General features: G+C 49.5%; 1 protein-coding gene across 1 annotated transcript in view; it reads right to left on the bottom strand.

Moving 5' to 3' along the window:
- The window catches only part of PKD1L2 (polycystin 1 like 2), a 90,238-nt gene that overhangs the window by 36,164 nt on the left and 32,745 nt on the right, over positions 1-21,329 (bottom strand). The window contains exons 12-24 of the mRNA XM_044256016.1: positions 20,318-20,435; positions 19,513-19,654; positions 17,826-18,002; positions 17,157-17,302; positions 16,321-16,515; positions 13,449-13,580; positions 11,525-11,710; positions 9,837-9,961; positions 8,692-8,818; positions 7,900-8,031; positions 5,027-5,249; positions 4,249-4,442; positions 80-310 (exon numbers count right to left, since the gene is read on the bottom strand). Coding sequence (XP_044111951.1) covers positions 80-310; positions 4,249-4,442; positions 5,027-5,249; positions 7,900-8,031; positions 8,692-8,818; positions 9,837-9,961; positions 11,525-11,710; positions 13,449-13,580; positions 16,321-16,515; positions 17,157-17,302; positions 17,826-18,002; positions 19,513-19,654; positions 20,318-20,435 — 2,128 coding nt within the window. The remainder of the gene's footprint in view (positions 1-79; positions 311-4,248; positions 4,443-5,026; positions 5,250-7,899; positions 8,032-8,691; positions 8,819-9,836; positions 9,962-11,524; positions 11,711-13,448; positions 13,581-16,320; positions 16,516-17,156; positions 17,303-17,825; positions 18,003-19,512; positions 19,655-20,317; positions 20,436-21,329) is intronic.

The following is a 21,329-nucleotide window of genomic DNA, read 5'->3' as shown; positions in this document are numbered from 1 at the left end:
TGGGCTCCATCCCTGGAGATTCTGAAGGGAACACCTTGCTTCTTCCTCCCCTCCCCTTCCTAAGGTCATGCAGCCTCACCTTGGCCTGATCCTGAGCATCCTTCCTCCTTGCCCAGATCACCACCAGCACGTAGGCCACACAGAGGCAGCCCATGGTGGTCACAACCACAGGGTTGTCTTCGAAGGTGGCAAAGAGCTCGGCAGTCTGGCAGACGTCAATGGCGTTGGGCATCACCAGGAACGTGCTTCCAAAGAAGGTGAGGTGGTTGCAGAGGCAGTGTGTCTGAGAGTGGGTGGTCCGTGGCCCCACCTGCAACCCCAAAGAGGCCCTGGTGGGGATGCCAGCGTATCTTTGGCATGCTCCAGCCCAGGGGAGGTGGACGCTGCTGTGAGGGGGCACTGGGGAGACCAGCTGTAGGATTCCCATGAGCTTTTTTATTTAACTAAAAAAATTTTTTAAAAGATTTTATTTATTTATTTGACAGACAGAGATCACAAGCAGGCAGAGGCAGGCAGAGAGAGAGGAGGAAGTAGGCTCCCTGCTGAGCAGAGAGCCCGATGTGGGGCTCGATCCCAGGACCCTGAGATCATGACCTGAGCCGAAGGCAGCGGCTTAACTCACTGAGCCACCCAGGCGCCCTAACTAAAAATTTTAAAATGCTGAGAATGTTATCTGTAGCAATTTATACCCATCATTCTCAGTGGGCAAGTCTTCTCTACCCTTTTAAAGAACTAATATGGGTGAAGTTGAAGTTCCCTTTGCCTCCCACTCTCCATGAGCAGCCATTATCACAACTTTGATACATATCACTCCAGTATATTCTCTGCCTGATGCTTACTCACTGGACAGATACACATGTCAAGTGCTAATTCCAGGTTAGGCAACACGCTGGATGCTGAGAGGAAATCTGGGGTAATCAGATCATCTCAGTTCCCCAGAGACTTTCCTTCTTCTAAACATGAAAGTCCTGTGTCCTAAGACGCCCCCAGTGTCAGCCACACTAGTCTGATTGGTCATCTCACACACACACACAAAAAACAAAACAAACAAACAAAAAAAAAAACAAACCACCACAAAAAACAGGCTGGGGGAATCATGTAAAGAAATGGGAAAGACAGATGTTTAAATCCTAAGTTGGTGTCTCAGCACCAAGAAAGCGTTCTCTAAATTTCACCCCTTAGGTCTACACACCAGGGGCCCCTATCCTAGGCTCATTCTTTGAGCAGTACCACTCTAGCTGTCCTCAGGCTGCACCCGTCTGCACAAGATGGGGAGTCAGGGGGCCCTGGGGATGCGCCTATCACAGCACATACCACCCAGCTGTGTCTAGAGCGAGGTCCTAGGTGACCCCAAGAATGAAACCCTCTTTAAATTTTGCACTACAGATGCCCAACTGTTTATTGATAGATTTTCGTTCCTTATTTGCTTCATTGTTTTTCCATTTCCCACTTCTGGTCAGCATTTTGCATGCAGCTATGGGGCTTATGGGAACACCTGGCACACCTGGAGGGGGCCAGCTGGTTTCAGAGAAGAAACCCAAGTCAGTGCTGTGAACTCAGGGACCAGGCATTTTATGCCCACATGTTTGCCTCTTTGGGCTTTCCCAACCCTTCCAGCATGAGAGTCTCTCGAACACTGGGAATTAATCTGCTCATTCTCTTGTGACAGTAATGGTACCTTTAGTATCTTTGAGAAAATATATAAGCAGTAATTCTGCCTTTACCCTCTGAGAAGTTCCTATAGACGATAGGTTTGGAGCTTTCTTCGGCCGTTTAGAGAATTTGGTGCTGCTTTTCCACCCAAATTTGATGATCCCATTTACTTATTTATGGTTCCTCAGTGGTCTTTATATATCTATATCTATATCTGTATCCGTATCCGTATCTTTGTCTGTATAATGAGCATCAAGTACACATTGTTGGATTCATATAACTTTTGGTCTTTGACATGCTTCCATATTCATGTATGCTAGTATTAGTAGGTGTATATTTCAATAACATAATAAGGACCTGAAGACCCCCTATCTATTCAAAAGCTAGAAACGTTCCAATAACTTACACCTAGCTAAATGGTCCTCCTTCAGTCTGCTCTCCCCCTCCTAGCCACCACCCAAATCTCATGTTCATTATTTCCCTGATTTCCATTTTATATGTAGTTTTGTCTTCTCTATGTTCAGATTGTTCAACATAGCAATCACTTTATGCTGAGCACTTAACTGTGGGCCAGGCACCACACTACTTTCTCTGCCTGTCTCGTCTAGTCCCTGCCCCAACTGTAAGTGGTAGCCACCCTTTATCCCCATTTTCAGATGGGGAATGCTGAGAGAGGTCTAGTGACTTATCCAAGGTCATCTGGCTAATATTGATGAAATGCGATGAGACCCAGTCTGTCTGATGGCAGAGCCCATGCCCCCAGCTGCTGAACCATCCCCCTTTCTGAACATCGGGTCTCCGAGGACAGCCTTGTAGGACATCCCAGGCCAGCAGCATGGGCGTCAGACAGCTGCTGGGAGTGAAGGCTCTGGAAGGTTGCAGCACATCCAGTGTCTTGTTAATGAGGTACAAAGGCCTCTATTGCAAGTGTGGGGAACATGCTGTCTCTTGGACATGTTAATGCATCCATGTCTTTTTTTTTTTTTTAACAATATTTTTTTAATTTTTATTTTTTTTTAATTTTTAATTTATTTGACACAGAGAGATCAGAAGTAGGCAGAGAGGCAGGCAGAGAGAGGGGGAAGCAGGCTCCCTGCCGAGCAGAGAGCCGGATGCGGGACTTAATCCCAGGACCCTAAGATCATGACCTGAGCTGAAGGCAGAAGCTTAACCCACTGAGCCACCCAGGCGCCCAATGCACTAATAGGCACTTGGGGAGCTCTGAGTGGTGGACAGAAGCCAGGGCAGGAGTTGACAAGGAAGCTGAAGCTGTGGCAGAATCAAACCCCAAAGGAGCTTGGTTGAGTCCCCTTTTGTAGCTCTCCTGGGGCCTGGCTTCTTACACGACTTGTGATCATTGTCATTTGATCATGTGTGCCATTTGCTTCTTGGCTATGCTCCCTGCCAGACTGAAAGCTCACTGGTTTTTCTAACCATTGTATTGCCACTGCCTCGCACATGTGAATATTTTTTGAATAAATGGAAGAAGGTATTTATGGTCTAGTAGATGGAGGAGACAGATGTGTGATAAATTTCAGCTAGATGCAGAGCTTACTGTTCTTGGGGACAGTGTGAAGTACTGTGGAAGTCCAGCAGAGGGAGACCCCCGATGTCTGGAGACTCTGAGTAGGTGGCATCAGAGTGGGAGATCAAAGGGTGAATAGGAGTTTTCTGGGCAGGGTAGGTTGTCCCCGGGGGAGAGAACAGCATTTGAGGGTCATGGAAGGGGGAAGAGGAACACTAATGCCCCAGAGATGGTCTCTGATGGCCTCTAAGCCAACGTCTGGACATGTCATGGGTAGAGCTGAGCTGAGCTGACCTGAGATAGTAATCTGATCGCATTTAATAGAGCCATATGCTATCCTGGTTCTTGGTGAGACAGTGCCTGGAGCTCTGGAGACAGACAGACTTGGGTTTGAGTCCCAACTCTCCCACCTGCTAGGCAAGGGATTTGGGGTAAATGTGTTGACTTTCCTGAGCCTTTGTTTTACCACCTGTAGAATGTAGAACCTATACCATCTTAGAGACTATTGTGGAGATCTCATGAGGTAATGCAAGTAAAGCATGGAACACAGCACCTGCCATAGAATAAAGGGCTCTGCTCTGAGTTCAGTTCCCTGGAGAGGACACCCTGGCTCCCCAGAAGCCCAGAGTCAGCAGGGATTCCCAGTTATTTTTCCATTTGTTTAATGGTCATTTGTTCCCAATGGCGAGCACACTGTTCCTGAGTTGTGGGGTTCCCGGTGCACTGAGGGAACAGACATGGTCTCAGTGGCCTCCTGAGTAGATATGAAATGAATAGTGCTGTGTTTAGTGCTATGGAGTAGTGGATGTTTGTACCAGGAGAGCTTATAGTGGGAAATCTGACTTAGCCAGGGTAACACTTTCCTCAAGGAAGTGACACTTGTGGCAGGATCTGAAGTTGGAGTTAACTAGATTGGGGAGGAGGGGCATTCTGGGCACAGGGAATAGCATAGACAAAGACATTGCTGGAGGGGTGCAAAATGGCCACCAGGGCCAGTGAAAGGGGACCCTAAATGAGCTGGACATACCCAAAAAAGCTGCTCTATCTTCTCCTTTGTGTCCTTTCCTTACCTGACACCCAGAGTTGTCCCAAGTTTCATGGACCTCATCCCAGAACACACAGTGGGACAGGAAGGTTGTAATGCCAACTGTGAGGTCCCTGCCAGTGGTCAGCTCCAGGTCAGACTCGGGGACAATGGTCAGATAGTAGACACCTTCTCCAAAATGCAGGTCCTCTGGGTTCAGGATCCACGTGGACTGCCCATCTGCAAAAAAGAGGGATCCAGGTCAACATGAAGCCTCATGGTTACTGGGGCTAATGGCATGGAAGAGAGGAACAAAGGTGAGCTGGAAGGGAAGCTGATCTTGAGGGTCTCTTTGATGTCCTAGGAAATCCCTCTCCCCACCAAGACTTGGGAGCAGAGGAGCGGAGGCACTCCCAGGTCAGTGTGCAGAGCACACCTGCCAAGTCAGATAGATGAGGGTTCAAATACTCACTCTGCCTCTTCTTGGCTGTGTGAGTTTGTATTGGTTACTTAACCTCTCTGTTCTTATCTGGCAAGAGGAAATGTCCATAGTGCCCATCCCAAAGATTGTAATGAGGATTATGAGGTTGGTTCTATAAGTGCTTGTCAGTTTCTTCAGGGCATGTAGTACGTGGTCACTTAATGTTGCCCAAAAAAAATCATAATGACAATAGTAGCAGTAATAATAACATCAAAAATATCAGCACTGAATGTAACAAATCATTTTGCTTTTCCTCTATGGTTTCTGATTCTCACGTTTTAAGTTGGTCACCCTCTCCCCATTCCCCAGGAAGCTCAAGAAGCTGGCCCAGTTGTTGGAATACCTGCAGTAGCCACTGGTGGAAGTTGAGCTCTGGCGTCATAGCTGGTCTCATTGGGGTGGTAGCCATAGCCCAGGCTGAGTATGAGTGGGATATCAGGTCTCCAGTGCAGTTGGATCCCCAAAGCTGCCCCATCTGAAGTCAGGTTCACCCACAAAGCTTCAGGACTGGTCAGGTTTAACACAGTTGGCTCACCGTGTCCTTCCGAAAGCCTCGGCAGCAGGATCTGTTATCAAAAACTATCAAATCAGGGGTGTGCGGGGCTGAGAATGCCAGTGACCTTTAGGGCTGCTGGACAGAGCAGGGCAGGGGGAGCACCTGGGGAACTGAGATCCACTCTGTGCTGTGCTCATTCTGTCAGTTTCCCGGGTCTGCTTAAGTAATGACCACAAACTTGGTGGCTTACAACACCACTGATTTGCTATCTTACAGTTCTGGAGGCGCAAGTCCAAAATCAGTTTCACAGGGGCTGATGTTGGCAGGCTTATGCTGTCTGGATGTTCTAGGGAAGAATCCCTTCCTTGCCTTTTCCAGTCTCTGGAGGGGCCCATGTCCTTTGGCTCATGCCCCCTCCTCACATCACCCAACCTCTTGCTTTTGTCATCAAATCAGCCTTTTCTCATCTGTAGTTAACTCTTCTTCTGTCTGTCTCTTGTGAGCACCCATGATGACATTGGGCCTGCCTAGGTCATCCAGGATCATCTATCTCAAGATCCTTAACCACACCTGCAAAGTCCATTTGGCCATGTCAGGTAGTAAATCCATGGGCTCAGGGATGAGAATATGGACATCCTTGGAGGTGCTGCTGTTCACCTACCACGCTATGTACCATGGTTTGGGGCTGCATCTGCACAGAAAGAGGGGAGACTTCTAGTTTGCTCGAAGGTGCTTTGTGAACTAGTGGTCATGTTGATGACAGTGTCAAGCAAGTAAAGTGTTAGAAGCACAGGCCCCAGAGGCAGAGAGCTCTTTTGGGATCTCAGCTCTGTCCTATGTGGGCCCTGGGACATCTGGCCAATTAACAAGCCCCTGTGAGCCAGTTTCCTTGTCATGAAAAGAACACATACACTCATTGACGGTATTAAAAATGGTATCACATACAAAATACTTAGCCAAGTGCCAGATACACAGTAAGACTAAAAAATTAGCAGCTGTTACTATTCTGCTTTTACTCGTAGATTAGAAGTTTTCCTAACCACTCTCTATTTAATTAGCTTTCCAGATTAACTGATGCTGTGTTCCCTTTTTTAAATAGACTGATTGATGTCTACCATGCACTGTTTACTCCTGGTGGCCTTCTGTGTTAGACATGAGCACGGTCCACCCTGCTTCCCCTTCCAGGAAGGACCTGCTACATAGTCACAGGGAGTGTGGCCAACAGACAGGCTCCAGCTGGAAGTTCCTTAAGAGTCAGCCCTGGCAGCAGAGACCTAGCTTGTCTGAGGCACACCCTCCCTGGGGCCACCTGTATCCAGTGGTCAAGAAGAAGGTACAAGGCTCTGACACACTGACCTGCTTTGGGACACTTTTCTCATTTGTACCTGTGGGATTTAAATTTATGGAGATGTCTGAGTGATGACATGGAGGGGCCAATGCCACTGAAAGAAGAATTTATTACTTACGTTTCCTGAGAGGAGGAGACCACAATGCCATGCAGGGCCAGAGGAGAAATACCTGGTTAGGGGGCAGGAGCAGGCCCAGGGGAACGCTCAGGTCAGGGCTGTTACTGGGTTCTCCACGGGAAAGGCAAGGCAGGACAGAGTAAACCCATTTGAATAATTTGGGCAGTTTTGGGACTATAGGGATGGTCTCTGGTAACTTGGAACATGGCCTCAGGATGGCTTTGGATGGGAAATGTTGCCTTGGTGTGTGAGAGTCAGATAAAGGGGCTGGTTGAGGGTATGGACTTGGGATTGGTTAGCCTGCATATGAAAGGCATGCCCTGGCAAAGCCCTTTGCTATCTGAAAGGATGGCTGGCCTTGGTAGGGGCCAGTTTCTTTCTTAGCAGCAAGATTTTTAAGATATCAAAATATCAAAAGTTACAAAAAAAAAAAGGTTGATTAATACAGGCCTGATAGCTAATAGTTACTACAGCGCTTCCCTCTGGGTTGACTGGGTCTTTGTGAGGTCTGAATTGCAATCTGACCTCTTCTTCTGCCCAGTTCTGCTGTCCTTCCCCCCTCTTCACAGCCAGGGTTGTTTACTGTTTCTAGCAAACATCTAGCACCCCAAGCTCTTCCTTAGTACCTGCTTCCAGAGAACCCAACCCCTGGCAGCTCTCTCCTGTCAGCCGAGGTGGGTGCTCACCAACCAGCACTTACGTTTGATCCCAAAGCTGCTTATGTCCATTGTACTTGTGCTTGTAAAGGTACATTTGAGATACATTTCACAGAGTGACAGAGAGTGGCAGATTAGTAGTGTGAAAAGAATTATTTGCATAAGAACTTAAGTCGAATGCTTTGAGAAGACATAGGAAAGATGAATCCCTAAACATTGTTAGTGGTCATTGGTGAGGAAACTAGAAGATTAAAAAACTCACTAAAATCTCAAAAGAATCTGAACTCCTGTTGCACCATGGCGTGCTTATGTTTTTGCTTCATTTTAAAGAAAATCTGGCATTTTAGAGGCTGCCTTTTAAGGGTGGTTTATATAATGAAGATGATTAAAATTCCAATTAACAGATTTAAAGAAACGTTTCGATCGTACACCCAAAGATCAACGATATACATTTATAGTTTTAAGTTAAAATACAGTGTGTCACATAGCGTAATGACCATTCTTAATGATTCTCCTCTTTAATCAACTTCTGGTCCCAACCAAGTTGAAGAAGAAAACAGAAGTGACATGGACTTCTGACAGCACCCCCAACTTCTACCTCGATATTCTCCGACAGATTCTTCATGGCTATGAGATGTCCACTAGGGCTGGTCAGGCAGAGGCCACCAACAGTTCCACTGACATCAAAGCGACTCTGGGCCAGGAAGGGGCTCTTTGGGAAACTCATCACCTGAAACCAAGAACAAGGAGTGCTGGCCAAGGCCCCCAAGGGCTGGAAGGTGAATGCGTCCTTATGTGAGTGATAAGGTTTCCTAAGATAGAACAGACAAGTGACCCAATGGGGTGAGTGAGGGACACTGCTGTTAGCTGTGTCTGGCCTTCCTGGTGTGTGTCTGCCCTCCAGGGCTGAGGACCCACTCAGACCTATAGAGCTTTGCAGCCAATGGACCATGAAGCTCTCCAACCCTTTCTTCTTGGCAAAGGCAATGATTTTCTAGGAGAGAGATACTTGTCTGCCTTCTCTGGGGCTCAAGGATCACAGTCAGATGTGCCCTCACTTGGGAGCAAAAGGAGCACTGGGTTTTCCATTTCCTGCTTATGGAATGAAGTCTGAAGAGCTTTATTTCCAGTAACTAATTGAACCAAGGCTGCTGGAGAAATTCCACAATGCAGTGGAAGATGGATGGACTTGGGTATCAGAAGGCCTGAATCTGCGTCCCAGCTCTGTCACTTTGCTTGTGGCCTTGGGTGAGTCACTGAACCTCATCTGTAAAATGGGTATAGTAATACTACGGAACGGACAGGTTGTTAACGAAACTGAGCAAACTCATGTGAAAGTGCCATATTAGCTGTAGAGGGCTGCTCCCAAAGAGGTTATTGCTGTTGTTACCCTGATGTCCACAGGCTCTGGGCTGTCCTCCATGGAGCCAAGGTAGGAGGCAGCAGGCAGGATAAAAGTTGCAGAGCCGGCAGCTGCAGTGTGCACAGAGGAGCCTCGCCAGCTCCTGGGCTGTATTCTGGCCACAGGGTGAGAGCAGAGGTGCCAAGAGAGAGAAGAAAGCCAGTGTCAGAGGAAAATCTCCTGCACTGCAGGGAATCCTGGCATTGCTATCGGAGTAGGTGGCTCTGTTTCAGTCCCCTTAGATGGTTCTGCGTGTTTGCATCAGTAGGAGCCACAGGAGAGGCAGCTGACGCCCCCAGCACCGGGTTGGAGGCTCTACGAGGGCAGGGCGTTAGCCAGCTTTGTTTACTGCTGCGCCCCCAATGCCCAGAAGAGCTCCTGGCGTGTAATGGTGGTCAGCACATACTTTGTTGGATGAATAAATGAGCTTTGATGTGGACATTTCTCCAGGCTTATCCCCTTTACCTACTTGATTCTGATGTCCTGGGCTTCTAGACCCATCTTCTCTGGCCTTTGCTGTCGTACATCTGATTAGGTTGGGGACCTATCTCAGACCCTAGCTCTGATAAGAATGCTGCTTTGGGAAACTGTCCCTGGCCCCCAAGAGGGTAATCCTGGCACAAGGAATCATAGAAGGGTGCTCACTGCAGGGGTCCCAGGAGTGCCTGCCCCTGCTTATCAGGTGGAGGCATGCAGGGTGGGGGTATCCTCAGGTTCTGGAGGGCATAGTGAGAGACAGGCGCTCTGTAAAGGATTGCCAAGGCCAGAGCATCTTGAATCCCCACAGCTCTGTGGAACTATGGGCTTGGCCCGGCGCACTGGGAACGTAGTTAAAAATGGGCAGGCCTCCTTCATTCGGCCTCCCTCCCTGCATGGCTCCATCATGACCCATCTTTCAGGACTTGTGGGTGGCTCCAAGATGGGACTTGGCACTCACCAGCTCCCTTCCTACGCTGTGCAAACACACAGACCTTCTCTCAGTGAAAAGCCCTCCCACTTCCAGCTCCCCTCACATCTCCCACTTCCAAGGCTGGTCTTCTGGGCTCTGCTCGTTACAACGTCTTGGGATGTGGGTGTGGACTGAGCCAGGTCAGGGGGCAAGCTTTCTTGGGGACCTCAGTGCAGCTGGTTACCTCTTTGTGTATATGGAGATGGAGGGGTTGGCCAGAGTGATTGGGAGATCCCCTGGCAGTGTCCCCAGAAGGAGGGCATCCTGCACATGCTCCACAACTCTGAGCAGCTGGGGAATGGAGGCCATCTGGAAAAGAAAGCAGGAGATACTGCTGGAGACCTGTCTCTGTATGCCACCTTTGTTTACTGTCACCATGTTAGTGTGGGACCTTCAGCAGAGACGGGGACAGGGCAGAGGAGAGAGGAAGGGACAGCACTGCTGTTTACTGAGTGCCAGGCTCAGTGGGGAGTGAAAAATAAGCATTTATGAAGGTTCCAACCCCTTTTGGCATGTGAATCCCTTTTCATCCTCAGAACAACTCTGGGAGGTGAGTGCTATCTCTAGACCCATTTGGCAGATGGGAAAACAAAGGCACACAAAGGTTAAGTGACTTGCGGAGGTCACATGTTGATAAAGGCAAGTTCCAGGACTCACAGGCAACCAGGACTCTGGCTCCCAAGTCTGTGCTGAGCTATCCCACTGTGTGCCTCTGCGCTGCTCGCTCTGGCCCTGACAGCCACCCACAACCCAGGTCTTATTTGTGGCAGATAGAAAACCACAGGCGGAGCCATTTCAAGGGTCACCCAGACTGCTCCTCACTATACCCAGACCCCCAGATGAGGCTGCAGCCTCGCCACAGCCAAGGCTGGTGTGAGTGTCTTAGAAGGGCCGGATGTCCTCATAGATTGTGTGTGTGTGACTGAGTGAATGTGAGTATGTGCGTGTTTGAGGGTGACCTGTGAAAATAAGAAATCTTGTGTTGGTGAGTATCTGCGTGTTTTAAGTGTGTGATTGTGTGTCTGAATGTGAATGTGGGTTTGAGGGTGTGTGTGAGTGTAAGTGTTCGAACATAAATGAGTGTATGTGCTTCTTGTATGTGACTCACGTATGTGAGTCTGTTCGTGTGAGTGTGTGTGGCTGTGTGGCCATTGTGAAGATATGAGATAAACGTGCATCTCTGTGAGTGTGTGCAAGACTGTGTGCTTCAGGGCATGTGTGGGAGTATAAGTGAAAGCTTGTAAGGGTGTATGAGTGTGAGTGAATGTGTTAGTGTCTGTGGATATGTGTGAGTGCATGGGTTTAAGTGTGTGAGTGTGACTGTGTGTGTGTTCCCCACATGCTAAAGGACTCCGGAGCAGCAAGAAAAGGTTGTCCTGCTCCATCATGATGCCATCCTAGGAGGCCCTCCCCCTGCTGCACCCCGTGAGGAGTGCTGGGGCCGCACGAGACCGTGCCTCATCTGTTCTCACTCTACGGCTGCCTCTCTTCTAAAAACATTCTCTGTGGGCTAGGCATGTGATCTCTCCAGTTGGCAGTTTATCTGGGATGAGGTGGAATGCCTCAATTTACAGATAAGGGGTGAGAAGGAGGGAAGTCATGTACCCTGCCCAAGTCTCAAGGTTTGAAAGCGATGGAGCCAGGATGAGAAGTTAGGCTGCCTCACTCCAGAGCCTTTGCTCCGCCTCCCGGAAGCTCTGGTCTCTGTAAATTTTCTTCCAGCTCCCCAGAGAGGACTTTAACCTCTGAGCCTCAGTTTCCTTATCTGCAAGATGAGGAGAAAGATCCATCTAGAAAGGCTGGTGTGAGCTGCGCATATGGTAGCTGGGTAGCATGTGGGCATGTCATCCGCCTCTGGGCTGAGACACCTACCTGGCTGCCCTTGGCCTCTGCAGGCTCTTCTGGTCCCTGGAAGAACAGGGAGCCTTCCAGCACACTACCCACAGCCTGAAACAGGTCCTTGGTGGCCGCCTGGCGCCTCTGGTCTTCAGGCTGGACCTTGGAACTCACTGCCAACAGGGCCTCACTGGCATGCTGCAGAGCCCAGATGGCCTCCCGCTGGGTTCACCCAAAGGAGAAGGAAAGGCAGCGTGAGCCCCTGCCTGATAGACCATCCCCTGCACCATTCAGAGGACAAGGGCTGCAAGAGAGGGGAGCGAGGTGGGGAGACAAACTAGGGGAAATCTGGGCCTGTTGCACAGGCTGCCTGTGTCACTGACTTGAGGTCAGGTTCTCTTTCCCTACAATGTGCTAAGTTCCTGCAGGAGAGTAGCCTCGTCCATCTCGGAAGCTTTCCAGGGTGCCCTGCACAACGCCTAGCCCACAGCAGTAAACGTTCGCTGAGGAGATGGGCGGCAGGATGGGCGGGTGGGGGATGGATAGATGGAAGGATGGATGGACAAGACACTTATTCCCGTTTTGTAATTCTGCCTGTATTTGTGAAACTGTGTAAAGCCTTGCTGCCCCAGTGCCCTAAAAGAGCCGTGAGGGCAGAGACAATGTCTGTGTTACTAGCTGAATTTTTTTTTTTTAAACTAAAAGAAATATTTTCATTGCGATCTGCTTTACAGGCATTCCTTTTTTTTTTTTTTTTTAAGATTTTGTGTATTTATTTGACAGACAGAGATCACAAGTAGGCAGAGAGGCAGGCAGAGAGAGAAGAGGAAGCAGGCTCCCTGTGGAGCAGAGAGCCTGATGTGGGGCTCGATCCCAGGACCCTGGGATCATGACCTGAGCCGAAGGCAGAGGCTTTAACCCACGGAGCCACCCAGGTGCCCCCAGGCATTCTTTTTTATAATGTGACTTTTTAAAACTTTTTTTTATTAGTTATTTTTATTAACATATAATGTATTATGTGCCCCAGGGTACAGGTCTGTGAATTGTCAGGCTTACACACTTCACAGCACTCAGCAAGTATATGCTGAGTGCATATTCTTGATGTACAGTGTGTGCCCAGTACCTGGTATATACTAGACATTCAGGAAGCATTTGTTGAGTGAATGAGTAAATTCATGCATGGACAAGTAAATGGAAGGGTGGAGGAATGGGTGTACACAGGCACTGAATAGATGTATGCACATGGAATGGATGGATGAGCAAATGGGTGTGTCAGTGGCAAGTGTGACGTTAATAGCATCATGGCCCCAGAAATAAAGTTCAGCCTTGCTGGCCTCAGGATGGAGAATCTGAAAGGCACAACCTCCTGCCAGTAGGTAGAACAGAGCCAGGGTAAGGTCTCCCCTATTACTGACTTAGGGCTTCTTTTTTTTAACCTTTAGGTACAATAACACTGGGAGCATGGTGATTTCGTTTGAGTCGTCCAAGAAGCTGAGCCTGAGCCACAAATTTAAGATGTGGGCTGGCAGAGTGACTGGTGAGTCAGGGTCGTAGAAGAGAGAAAGGCAGGACCTGGCAGCTGGACATCAGTCTGATATGTACTGGGGCACATGGGAACATATGAAACGGGGAACATGGGCAGGTTAGCAGCAGCATCTGGGCACACACTTAAATGTCACTCAGTGATTAGAGTCAGCTACTCCTTTGAGGTGCCACTGGTAGGTGAGGGAGTGGGTGTATGAGTACACAGGCTATGACATCCAGAATAAGATACAGGGGCTGCAGGAGGACATCATCCCTCCCTTGGCACCACCCACGCAGGACCCTTAGAAACAAGAAGGTTGAAGCCTCGCTGACCCTGTGATTGAGGGACCTTCGACCTGGGATGAGTTGTCATTTACCCACTGAGGAGGAATGTGTTGCATGACTTGGCCTGAGACAGCAGATGGGCCTCACTTACCTGGGCCTTGGGCGTGAGCTCCTCGGGGGGGTGGGTCACCTCTCTTAGCACCTGGGCCAAGCTTTGTATCCTCTGTATGTCCCCCAGGGTGGCAGGGACCGCAGACAGTGACCCCAGCACATGCTCTCTGACCTTGATGCAGAGGGAGGAAGATGGGGAGAGGAAATGTAATTCCAGTGGCTTGATGAAACCATTTCAGAAAGATCTGGAGTCAGGGCAAAGGACTAGGCTCATCTGGGGTTTTCCAAAAGCTTTTCCAAAGCCAAGAGACCTCTGTTTGCTTTGTAGGATGTGTGGTGTGCAGAGTGATGGCCTCCCAAAGATGTCCACATCCTAATCCCTGAAACACACCAGTATGTCACCTCGTAGGGCAAAAGACACTTTATCAAATTGTTTTGGAGTTTTCTGTTTTTTTTTTTTTTTATGTACACTCTGCCCTGAAATGTGGGGCTTGAACTCATAATCCTGAGATCAAGAGTCACATGCTCCTCCTACTGAGCTATCTAAAGGCCCCTGTTTTGGAATTTTAATTAAGTTAAGGGTTCTGAGATGGGAGTGGATCTGGATGAACCAAGTGGGACCAATGTAACCACAGAGGTCTTTGTAAGAAGGAGGTAGGATGATCAGACTCAGAGAAGATGTGTGGATGGAGGCAGAGGTGAAGAAGAGGCTGGAGGAACAAGGGAAAGGGAGTGAGGAGGGTAAGTTGGGGGAAGGGAGGGAGGAGGCATTGGAGAGAGGAGGAGGGAATGGGGGAAGGATCTGAAGGTGCTGAGCTGCTGGCTTTGAAGATGGAGAGGAGCACAGAGGCTTCTGGGGACTGTGCTTTCTAAGCCACAGAGCCCTAAGAAGGGCTGGCTGGGGGCTGGCCTTGACAGTCACAGAGAAAAACTAAGAATATAATTTCAGCACTGCCAGGGAGGACTTTCCCCAGTGACGAAAGGGTCCTCTCTCTGCACTGTCCACTCACCGCATGTGACTTTTGAACCCATGAAATGTGGCCAGTGCAACTGGAGAACTGAATTTTAAACTTTATTTCAATTTAATGTTTAATGTTTAATTCAGATGTAAGTTCCTAGATGTGGTGAGTGGCGACCATTTGGCACAGCACAGATCTGAGTGAACCGTCCCCCTCCCCCGGCCTACTCACTCAGCCTACCTGTCTGACGGCCCTTCCTGGATCTGCAGAGCTCGGGTGTGTCTGCTGTTAGCTTAGGGTGCAAACAGGCTCTGGCTTGGATGGAGGAGAGAATAGGCCAGTATATAGGGGACTCTGGTCAGAATGTTCCGGTAGGAGAAATTGTTTGCCTCTGCAGTTCTTCCCTCCCTCCTCCATCACTATCCTGGAGGGAGCTTCTATGGAGATGCTACTGGCTTCTGCCTCTCTGGCCAGTGAGCTCATTCAGTGGGAGATGAGAGGGCAGGAAGAGAGAGAGCTAGAAGCTATTCTCCTGGTGCCTGGGCCACTGGTGGGTCAACTGCCTCATTCTTCAGCGGCCATTGCTTCCACCAGGGAACCCCCACCATGCAGTTGCCCCCTCCAGATTCTGGTCACTTCAGGCTGAACTCCAATTTTTATCAACAGAGCCCTTCTTAAATTCTTCTTAGTGCTTCCATTAGAATTTTATACCTTCCTCCTGCCAGGACCCCGGTATTTCATGAGGAAACCTTGGGTCAAGCTGCATAATCTGTGGGCTCGGGGACTGCAGGACATCCAAATGGAAGTCTGCCATAGGTAATGTTCAGAGTGAATGCAACCCAGACTGAGAACCAGGAATGTGTGGGGGTGTAGAGAGGGGCTAATGTAAAACAAGGGTAGGGGTGAGAGGTATAGGAGGGCAGGAGGTGGACAGGGAAGAGCCAATCTGGGTCGGAACCTCATCTTCACCACCTTCTTAGAAATGTTGGCCTGGGCAGACTTTTAAAATTCTCTTGCCCTATTTCCTCTTCTGTAACATAGATGGGGATCTCACCATTTACCTTGTAGGGTTTTAGTGAGAATTATATATCCCTGAAGCTCTTGGGGCTGGTAGGATATAGTAGGTGGTCAGTAAATGTCAGTTATTTATTTCTAAGTAATTACTATGACAGCCATCACTTCCCACATGTCCTGTACCATGCTAAGTACTTTCATGCCAACTCTTCAGGGGACCAGAGAAGTCTTTCTTTTCTTCTCCATGCCCAGCAAGTATATGTGATGCTGTGTGTGTGTGTGTGTGTGTGTGTGTGTGCGCGCGCGCACGCATGTGTGTACACCTGCACCCACACATATTCATACAGCGGATACCAGGAGTGGAAGTCATCATCCACTCTGCAATAGCCGTTTGTCCTGTCAGCTTGTAACACGTGAGATGGCCGCTCTGTGGATTAACACTGGTTGAATGTCAGTAATTTCAAATGGCTTGACCTAACCTTATGAGGAAAAATACTATTTATTAACCCTATTTTCCAGATGGAGAAATTAAGGCTTAGAGAAGTTCATTCACCAGCCATGACAGTACAGATGGCAAGTGGCAGAGGTGAGATGACCTTCAGGGTCTAACTCCAGACCATTAACTATATGAGTGAGGCCAGGCCACATTTCTCCTCTAGCCTCGGATTTGTCATCTTTGACAGGAAGGCCTGGAGCAATACTCTTAAATTCTCCCCTGCCATAGAAGCCTTTGACTCCATGAGGCCGAGCAGGGCAAGCAGATTTCCATCATTTTAGGTCACTTATTGCGAAAGGACCAGAGAGGGAGCTGATGTCAACAGGCATCAACTCGGCAGATACCGAGGCTTCCCAGCTCTGTGAATTTCACTCCTCACCCTGAATGGCTGTTATAGACCCCGGGGCCCAGCGGACAGCATGAAAGAGGCCCATCTTGAGCACCTTCTGTCTGATGTCCATGTTCAGCAGCCGCCTGCAGCCGTGCCCCTGGCACTCCTGGTCTAGCACGGATGTTACGGCTCTGGCCAGCTGGAAGAGCCGCTCAGGGTCCCTCTCGCTTTGCAGAGTGGCGGTGATATTCTCCAGCACTGCAGCCTGGAATGCCACGTTCTCAACACGGGTGTCTCCAAGTCCCACCTAACAGGGAAACCAGAAGCACATTCAGTGCATGGAAGACCTCAGCTCACCAGTTCTTGTTCCAAAACCTGGAGCCTGAAGTCAGTCTCTCGAGGCAAACCAGAGCAAGGCTGGAAGGCTTTGTACCTGGTGCGGAGTCTCTCCTGAGGCTGAGGGCAGCTGGGCCCACTGGAGGCAGGCAGCCAACAGCCACTGAAAGCAAGCCTTGGGCAAGTCTCTGCTCTACCCTCGCCACGTACCTCATCGTGCTCCCAATCCCTTCCTGTTCCACCTGGCCCCTTACCCTTCAAATTTACCCTGATTTTATCCAGCCTCAGCCATGTACTCATTATGGCTGATTTGGGTCCTCCTTCCTCTAGATTCTGATGGCACTGGTCTGTCTCATCCAAGGCCCTACCCCTGTTCTGGCCACTGAGATGTAGGAGCTGCGAAGGTAGAGACCATGTCTGTTTTGTTCACAGCTGTGTCCCCAGGGCCTGGTACATAGCAAGTGCTCTGAAAATACTAGTTGAAGGAAGGAATGGCTCAGTGACTCATCTGGTCATGCCCTTGGCTCTCTTCAATCCGGTCACCAACTTGGTGAGGTTAAGTTGGGTCAACAAGTTTTCTCAGTGAAGAAACAGAAGGCCGTCACCACCCACCTTCACCACTGCGTGGGCCTGCTCTTTGTCCCCTGCGAGACTGGAGACAGAAATGATCACTGTCAGCATGAAGTCATTGTTTACTTTCCCAAGTGGCAAATAAACTGACGGGAGGGCAGGCTCTGGGCCACAGTGTAGACAGGAACCTGGTAAATGGAAACTGAACAGTTAGGGGGGCATTCCCAGGCTCCAGGGAGACTGGAAACCCACCAAGGTAGAGCCTGACAAGGACACAAAACCCACAGCTCATGAAGACATGGCAGGCACTCAGGGACCCCATGCTTTCAGAGAGAACACAGCCACCTATACTGATCCGCTGGCCTCCCTAGGTAATCATATTCTGCTAGGACTTTGGAATAAGTTTACTGGAATCCATAAAAAATTTCAAAAATTGTTTCCCTCTTTACAGGTTTAAAAAAAATTAAAGGTAACAAACTAAATTACAAAAAGGAGGAGGAAGAGGAAGAGAGGAGGAGGAGACCTTAAAAATAGCACCCCCTCCCTGCAGGTGTGTGGCTGGGTCAGTGTGCCTGGGGCTGGGGTTAAGGTGTAGGCGCTTCTTTATTCTGCAAACCTCTTTCACACATGCAACACACTTTTTGCGGCTCCCTGTTCTAGGAGAAGTGGAGCCTAGCAGCTGAAGGGAGAGCAGGAGCCCTGGGCCGGTACCTGACTCCAGGCAGAAGCAGTACTCCAGGGGGGCCAGGGCCGAGGATGTATTGCAGAAGATGGTGAAGCGCGTCAGAATGGTACCCTCCTCCGGGGTGATGGTGCACGTGGGCACCGCAGGGGGAGGCAGAGAGCTGATCACATGGGTGTCCTCTCCGTGGGCGTGCCTGGTTACTGCTGGGAGTGAAGACGAAGGGTGCTTGAGGGGTTCTGTGGGTCACACAGACCACCAGGCTTCAGGATCGCCCTGGGAGCTTGTTAAGCATGCAGAGTCCCAGCCCGTGTCCTGACCCTGAGCCTCAGACCTCTCTGGAGGTTCTGGACTGAGGCCCAGAAATCTGCATATCTCACAGCTCTCCCTGATGCCGGGTATCCTGGGGCCTCACATTTTGAGAGTCAGTCCTTCATCTGTAAAACAGGGCTGATATATATCTATATCTATATCTATATCTATATCTATATCTATATATATACGCACACACATTTTTATATATATTTTACATATATTTTAAGATTATATGTATTTATTTGACAGGGAGATACATAGCAAGGGAAGAAATATAAGCAAGGAAAGTGGTAGAGGGAGAAGCAGGCTTCCTGCTGAGCAGGGATCCTGATGTGAGGTTCGATCCCAGGATCCTGGGATCATGACCTTAGCTGAAGCCAGACGCTTAACAACCAAGCCATCCAGGCACCCAAAAAGGGCTAATATTAGTAGCTTCCTCACCGCTTTGGTGAGGAGGAAGTGTTTGGGAAACAAAATGACTTGCTCAAGGTCACCGAGCTCAGAAGGGCCATGCCCAGAATCTAGAAACAGGCTGATTCTGCCCAAAGCCTTGCTTTTTCCAGGCCTCCACCTGCACCAGCATCCTATATCACTGGTATTTCAAAAAGAATATATACCTGGAAGAGCTGGGCATAAAGAGAATTTTAACCAATATGATTTTAACCAAGTCCTAACCAATTTTTAACCAATTTTAACCAATCTTTAACCAAAATGATTAGTGTAGGGGCGCTTGGGTAGCACAGTCATTAAGGATCTGCCTTTGGCTTAGGCCATGACCCTCGAGCCCTTTATACCCGCATCAGGCTCCCTTCTCAGCGGGAAGCCTGCTTCTCCCTCTCTGACTATGCCCTGCTTGTGTTCCCTCTCTCGATGTGTCTCTCCTTCTGTCAAACAAATAAAAAAATCTTAAAAAAATGATTAGTGTAGACCTAATCCAAAAGGTTCGGGGCACACCTCAGAGTGTTCATTTTGAATTAGTACCTCAGGTTGTTCCAGTATGGGAGGTCCGTGGGCCACTTTGAGAAAAACTGAGTCAAGTGAATCCATCCCCAAAAGAATAATCACCCATCATTTGTCGTTTTGAGAATCTACATTTCCTACCGCACTGGGCTTGTTTAAAGTGAGAATCTTCTGGCAGGACACGCGGACTGCACCACCCCGGAACAATCTGTCTCCTCCACCCTGCATAATGCAATTCAGAGGCAGGAAACTGAGGTGCAGAGAGTTGAAGTGCCTCGCCTCCCAGCTAGAAAGTGGTGGCAAAGGGATGAACCCCAGAGCCTGTGTCTGGCCCCTGACCCTGCACCAAAGTCCCACATTTCAGGGCTTCTGGGTTTGTCTTGGTTCACTTTCTGTGGCAGACGGGACCCATGACAAGAAACTGAGCGGAGGCCTGCACACCTGTGGCTCCGATCCGCGTGGCCTGGCCCCAGGTCTGCAAGAAGGAGTTGTTCCGCCGCAGTGTGGAGGTGTTGCTCTGAGGGAGGGTTGAAGCACTCAGCCAAAATCCCCGGAATCTGCAGGCAGCCGGGAGAGGCTCAGCCTGAAAGAGAGCAGCAGCGTAGAGACCCTGAGGCTTCAACCAGGCTCCCGGACTCAGCAGGACAGTGGCTTCTCACCCCTGGGGCCTTCGAGCAAAGACACCACACGCTTCCCCGAGTCAGCCCAAATACCCAATTTCTAGCCCAGTGTAGGTGTTTGTCTGAGATCAGACAAAAGGTGTCCCTTGAAGGACACCCCTAGACTGGGATTCATGTGCAGGTCATTTACTGAGGGAGGCTCTTGGGAAAACCAGAGCGGAGAGGGAAGCAGAGGGCAGAGAAATGGTTTCAGGAGGTGTCCAGCCAGCCTCAGCCTGATCCCACAGTGAGCGTGAGCTGTACCACAGAAGTTCTCTTACTCAGAGGCAGGGGGCTGGGCCATTAGACCCCCGCGTCCATCGGTGACCAGTGAGCAGTCCCTCCACAGAGGCTGGGACGGGTGTGTCAGCCTGGGCAGAGGGACTGAGCTGGGGCCCCCGCAGCATTTGCTGTGATGTTTCCCCATTGCTTCTGCTCCCTTGTGTTCATTCTCCCTTCTGACCAATGCCCTGGTTTTCCTCTGGGGAACACCACCACCCCATCCCCCTATCCTCAGCTCAGTCCTGGGCATGTGACACATGTGGCTGACAGTCAGCCAAAACAGGAGTGGCTGCCAGTGTCCTCACCTTCCCCAGAGAGGCGTCCTCTAAGTCCCAGTTGAACATGGCTACTGAGGAGTCATCCCCCATGGTGACTCTGAGCACGACATCTTCACTGGCATTCGCTGGTCCACAGTTCTCACAGCTGAGAGGGAGATAGAACAGAGTGTGGAAGTTCACTTCAGCCTTGTGGCCTCGTCGTCTTTTGTCTGGTTCTTCTCAGGTCATTTGTGAAGGTGGCAGAGGGCTTTTTTTTCAAGTGAAAGAGGAAATAAAAGCAACCCATGCCCCAACCAAAACCAGGACATAGCGTTGGTCATGGAGATGGAATGATTTGTGCCTGACTGAATTCCCACTTCACTCCCGATGAAAGACAATGGTATGGAAAGTGCATGAAACCTAGGGTCCTCCGATCCTGTCCCTGTCTCGTAAGAATGGTTACCTTGCATGAGTCACTTTAACTTTCTGAGCCTCAGTTTCCTCACCTGCAAAGTGGCAAGGGGTGATAAGAGCAGACGATATTTCCGTGATTCCTTCTAGTTCTAACAGTAATAAAGGAATGCTGTGGTTTTATTGCATGCATGCCACAGGTTATAAATGATTTGCATCATTGTTTGCTTATCCAGGGCTTACCACGACCCTAGGAGCAATGTATTAGAATCCCCTATCACAGACAAGCAAAGCAAGCTCAGGGAGCCAATGTGATTTGTCCCAGGTCATATAACTCCTTAGTGGGGAAAGGGAACACGCACCAACACGTCTATGTTCAGACACTGGGCCTTCTCTCTAGCATCCCACTCCCTCCCTAGTGCCAATAAAAGGTCACTCTGGCGCCTGCCGTGTGTCCAGTCCATGTGCAGGACCTTTCAGCTTTAACTTCTTTGCAACTCTCAATCTCCCTACTTCTGTCTTCATGTCCATCCTAGCACAGGTGTACCAGACATTCTCCTACAAATCTTTGTGACTAATCTCCATGGACTGTGTCACCTGAGTTTCCATGCCTCTGGCTTCTGGTTGGGTCTAGCAATGGGAGGCACTG

Source organism: Neovison vison, chromosome 7, assembly GCF_020171115.1.
Source record: "Neovison vison isolate M4711 chromosome 7, ASM_NN_V1, whole genome shotgun sequence".
NCBI lineage: Eukaryota > Metazoa > Chordata > Mammalia > Carnivora > Mustelidae > Neogale > Neogale vison.
This window is presented reverse-complemented; position numbering and strand designations above follow the sequence as displayed.